Raw genomic sequence first — 5,350 nt, 5'->3', positions numbered from 1 at the left:
TGCTTCCCAAGAAAGGAGACCTGGCCTTACTTAAGAACTGGAGGCCGGTTGCTCTCCTTTGCACGGACTATAAGGTGCTTTCCAGAGCCCTATCCAACAGACTTAAGGACATCCTGGGAATACTTGTACATACAGACCAAAGTTATTGTGTACCTGATAGGAAAATTATGGACAACATTTTCCTTATTCGAGATATTATTGATGTGTGTAGATCCCATAATGTAGATTTTGGTATTGTTTCTTTGGACCAGGAGAAGGCCTTTGATAGGGTGGATCACTCGTATTTGTTTTCTGCACTTAAGGCTTTTGGTATAGGTGATGGTTTTCTGGCCTGGATTGGTTTATTGTATAGTGGTGCTCAATGTATGGTAAGGATGGGGGCAGGGCTGAGTCGGCCAATCCCTGTTCAGCGAGGGATAAGACAGGGTTGTCCTATCTCCGGTCAATTATATAGCCTAGCTATTGAGCCCTTGCTGTGCATGTTGAGAGGTCGGCTCAGTGGTCTCTCACTGCCGGGGTCCAATAATCTTGATCGTCCACTTACTGTTTCTGCGTATGCAGACGATGTTAATATTTTTGTCTCCAGCCAGGGGGATGTTCAGTGTTTGCAGGATACTCTGTCCCTGTTTGAAAAGGCCTCATCTGCTCGGGTGAACTGGGCAAAGAGTGAGGCCTTGTTGGTGGGACAGTGGAGGTCTCAGGCAGTGCCCAGTCTGCCTGGAGGTCTTGAGGGGGAAGGAAGGCCTGAAAGTGTTGGGAGTATTTTTGGGCACTGAGGGGTTTCAAAACAAGAACTGGGAGGGCGTTAAGGAGAAAGTGGACGCTCGGTTGTCTAGATGGAAATGGGTGCTACCCCAGCTGTCGTATAGGGGAAGAGTTCTGGTGGCCAATAACCTGGTCGCCTCGACTCTTTGGCATAGGCTGATTGCTCTGACGCCACCGAGAGGCCTGATGGAGGACGTTCAGCGAGTCATCCTGGACTTTTTCTGGTCTGGCCGGCACTGGGTCCGGGCAGCAGCACTCTACCTGCCTGTGGCTGAAGGGGGGCAGGGACTGATTAACATCCAGGTGAAAATTGCATCTTTTAGACTTCAGACTGCACAAAGGCTGCTGTATAATTGCGGGCCAAGCTGGTTTGACGTGGCTCGATTGCTGCTGAAGAGAGCTGGGCGATTGGGCTACGATAAACAGCTTTTCCTTCTACAGCTTGAGGATGTGGATTTAACTGGACTGACACCTTTCTACAGCTCGGTATTGCAGGCATGGCAGATTTTTAAGGTTGCACGTGCCACAAATGAGACTCCGGGCATGTGGTTGTTTGAGGAACCTTTGTTTTATAATGACCTCATAAGGACTCAAACACTGCAATCTGCCAGCCTGCGAGCCTGTCTTAGAGAGGCTAGCTGCACCAAGCTGGGCCATCTGATGAAGATGACGGCAACATCTGTGGACGCCTTGAAGGAGAGAAGTAACATCACCTCCATCAGGTTGATCAGCAGAGTTGTGGCGGAAGTCTGTGCTGCCCTGCAACAACCTCTGAGAGAATTTGCAAAAAACCGCACTTTGTTTGACCAGTGGAGCGAAGAGGGAGAGTACAGTTTCCCCGCTCTGTATATCACCCCAGTTGTGGGGGAGTGGCAGGAGGGAGGAGGTCAGCTGCTGTCTCTCACAACCCCACACCTGGAGACTTTTCAGGCTGCCGGGAAGAAGGATTTGTACCAAATCTGCTCTAAGGTTTTGAACCTGCGCTCTTTGGCAGGCTTGCAGGAGTCGAGGTGGACAGATTTTTTTGGTCCAGACGTTTCACCGAAAGGCAGCTGGCGGTCTTTGTACAAGCTGCCCGTTGAAAAACGGACAGCAGACCTCCAGTGGAGGATTGTACATGGAGCAATAGCTACCAACAGGTACAGAGCACACCTGGATCCAGAGCAGGGGGTGGAGTGTATTTTCTGCTCCCAGATTGAGACCCTGGTGCATTTATTCGTTCAGTGTCCTCGGCTGACAGTATTGTTTGAGCTTGTAAAAAAGTGGTTTCAGGGTCTAGGGGAGAATTTTTCTTTCGATTTGGTTATTTTTGGCCCAAAGTACTGTGCTCAGAAGAAGAATGTACACACATTGGTGAACTTTATATCGGGTTCTGCCAAATTGGCCATCTGGCTAACACGCAGGAACCGGGTTCAGAGTATCGGTAGTGTGGAGCCGGTGCTGGTTCTGAAGGGCCTGCTGAAGGCCCGACTGAGGGTGGCACATGCCTATTATCAAATGATGGGTGATATGCAGGGCTTCAGTCACATATGGGCTGTTGGAGGGGTCTTATGCTCTGTGGGGGGTGTAGGAGAGCTGAATGTAAGTTTCTGATTAGAGAAACACGTTTTTTTGTTTGTTGTATTTTAGGGATGTTTCTGTTTTGGCTCTGTTTTTTTTTTGTTTTTTTGCATTGCTGAAGTGATGATGGGACAGTGATCTGTTTTCTCCTTGCAGTTGTGCAATAAAGGGATAAAAACCAAACCTCTCCCCTTCTCTCCTCTCCTCTCCATTCCACTCCTCTCCCTCTTCTCCTCCCCTCCTCTCCTTCTCTCCTCCTCTCCTCTCCTTCTCTCCTCCTTCCCCTCCTCTCCTCTACTTTCTCCTACCTCCCTCCCTCCCTCCCTCCCTCATCTCCTCCCCTCTCCTCCCCACCTCTCCTCCCTCTCCTCTCCTCTCCACCCAGGCTGTGAGCCCATCACACTACGTTACCTGGAGTGGAGTAACCCTGAGTCGGTCATCCAGGTGGTCCTCTCCTGTGTGGGCATCCTGATCACATCCTTCGTGGCGTTCATCTTCGTGCTGTACCGCGACACGCCCGTGGTCAAGTCCTCCAGCCGGGAGCTCTGCTACATCATCCTAGCCGGCATCTTCCTGGGCTACTTGTGCCCCTTCACGCTGATCGCCCGGCCCACCGTGGCCTCCTGCTACCTACAGAGGCTCCTGGTCGGCCTGTCCGCCGCCATGTGCTACTCTGCGCTGGTCACCAAGACCAACCGCATCGCCCGCATCCTGGCGGGCAGCAAGAAGAAGATCTGCACGCGCAAGCCCCGCTTCATGAGCGCCTGGGCCCAGGTGGTGATCGCCTCGCTGCTGGTGAGCGTGCAGCTGTCCCTGGAAATCACCCTCATCATCCTGGAGCCGCCCATGCCCGTCAAGTCCTACCCCAGCATCCGAGAGGTCTTCCTCATCTGCAACACCAGCAACGTGGGCATGGTGGCACCGCTGGGCTACAACGGCCTGCTGATCATGAGCTGCACCTACTACGCCTTCAAGACGCGCAACGTGCCGGCCAACTTCAACGAGGCCAAGTACATCGCCTTCACCATGTACACCACCTGCATCATCTGGCTGGCCTTCGTGCCCATCTACTTCGGCTCCAACTACAAGATCATCACCACGTCCTTCTCCGTCAGCCTGAGCGTCACCGTGGCGCTGGGCTGCATGTTCACGCCCAAGATGTACATCATCCTGGCCAAGCCCGAGAGGAACGTGCGCAGCGCCTTCACCACCTCCGACGTGGTGCGCATGCACGTGGGCGACGGCAAGATCGCCTGCCACAACAACAGCTTCCTGAACATGTTCAGGAGGAAGAAGAACGCAGGAAATGGCAGGTAGGTTCTCTATGGAACTGAGGGTGTGAGTGTGTGTGCGTGTGTGTGTGTGAGATCCTCGCTCAGGGACATGCTTGCTAATTGGCACTCAAAGGGCAGCCGTTGGCGAGCTGTGATTCTCACTCCAAAGGGCACCTGTTGTCTTTCTGTAATTTGACGGAGACACCTGTATTGGTGTCTTGCTAGTGGTGAATGTAGGTCATCGCTCAGACACTAACCACATGTGGAGCGTCCACATGTGGAGCGAGTGCCCCACACACACGGGATGTAATAAGTGTAATTATTACAATTTTTTTTCAAATAAAGTTTGATTGTGTCAATAACTATACGTGTGACTTTCACTGTAGACATTGCCTTTAACACTTTTAAAGGCTTCAGCTCAATACAATAATTATTTTTCCATCAACCAGAAATGCATTTTGTCTCCACCTTTCTGGGTTCCTGTGCAATAACAGCCGTCTTTATTCTGTTCATAGTTCTAATGGAAAGTCTGTGTCATGGTCTGAACCAGGTGCAAGGCATCCTCCAAAGGGGGATCACATGTGGCACAGACTGTCAGTGCATGTGAAGAGACAGGACGTATGCTCCAATCAGACGGCTGTCATCAGGCCCTTAACTAACGCCTACCATAGCGCAGGCCTGGAGCTCTCGGAGCTCAGCACTAAGACTCTGTACAACGTGGCCGAGGAGGACGAGAGCCTAGAAATGCTTAGATACCACCCCCCTGACGCCCCACCCCCCACCATGACCCCCAGCGGGCAGGCAGCCTCCGGTGCGCAGGCGGTGCCCCACTACGCCCGCGAGCCCCTCGCCACGCAGCCCCACCCGGGCCTCCTCCCTCAGCACCTCCTCCCCCAGCACGTGCAGGAGGAGGAGCCGGCGGAGGGCGGTGGCGTCCCCGTCTACCTGCAGGCCCCCCTCGGTCAAGGCTTCCCTGCGCCGGGGGGTCTGTACGGGGGGGAGGGCGCCTCTGCAATCGTGCAGGAGGAAGAGGAGGAAGAGGAGGAGGTGGACAACGAGCAGCTGGGCCTCCTACGGGGGTACATGTACAACAACGCACAGGTCCACGAGCAGGAGGAGGAGGGGGATGCGGGTGGGGAGAGTATAAGGAGGAGGAGGAGGATGAGGATGATGAGGTGGCTCAGCTCAAAGTGGCCATTGAGGCCGGGAGCTCCATGGCGCTGATGCCCCCCTCCCCGTTCCGCGACTGCGTGGCCCCCCCCAAGAGCCCCTTCCCCGACTCCCCCGTGTCCGAGTCCGTCCTGTGCACCCCCACTAACGTGCCGTACGCCGCCGTTATCCTCAGAGACTACAAACAGACCTCCTCCACTCTGTAACCTTGGCAACGGGGTGGGGGGGCGGCGGCGGTGGCGTGCGATACGTGTTTTATTCATCATCCTTGTTGTGATGGAAGCTGTTTAAGCCGGTCCTGGGTTGAAGGGGTGTTCATTATTTTATCGTTAGTGCTCTGACACAGATACACGGTGTAAGCTGGAATATTGAACTGTTTCGGTTCTTGATGTTACCTACGTTGTTAAGGAAATCTGCCTGTTGAAACCTATTTCTACTTACTTAAGCTTTTAACTGACTTTGTGCTTATTATAGACCAGCAAGCTAAGGGCGTCTATGTATTTTGCTTGAACTTGATACATATTAATAGCACAGGAGTAGTAACTAGAATATTAACTCGGGTCAGTAGATGATAAAACAAC

At 53.0% G+C, this 5,350-nt stretch overlaps 1 protein-coding gene across 1 annotated transcript; it reads left to right on the top strand.

The window, feature by feature from the left end:
* The first annotated feature begins 1,431 nt into the window (after positions 1-1,431).
* LOC115538456 (metabotropic glutamate receptor 1-like) lies at positions 1,432-5,003 on the top strand. The gene is given in 4 exon segments (XM_030350011.1): positions 1,432-1,651; positions 2,711-3,638; positions 4,115-4,737; positions 4,740-5,003. Coding segments are annotated over 4 exon segments (2,007 nt in total). The 3' UTR covers positions 4,976-5,003.
* Positions 5,004-5,350: the final 347 nt, after the last annotated feature.

The sequence above is a fragment of the Gadus morhua genome, unplaced genomic scaffold (genome assembly GCF_902167405.1).
Source record: "Gadus morhua unplaced genomic scaffold, gadMor3.0, whole genome shotgun sequence".
NCBI classification, from domain to species: Eukaryota; Metazoa; Chordata; class Actinopteri; order Gadiformes; family Gadidae; genus Gadus; species Gadus morhua.
This window is presented reverse-complemented; position numbering and strand designations above follow the sequence as displayed.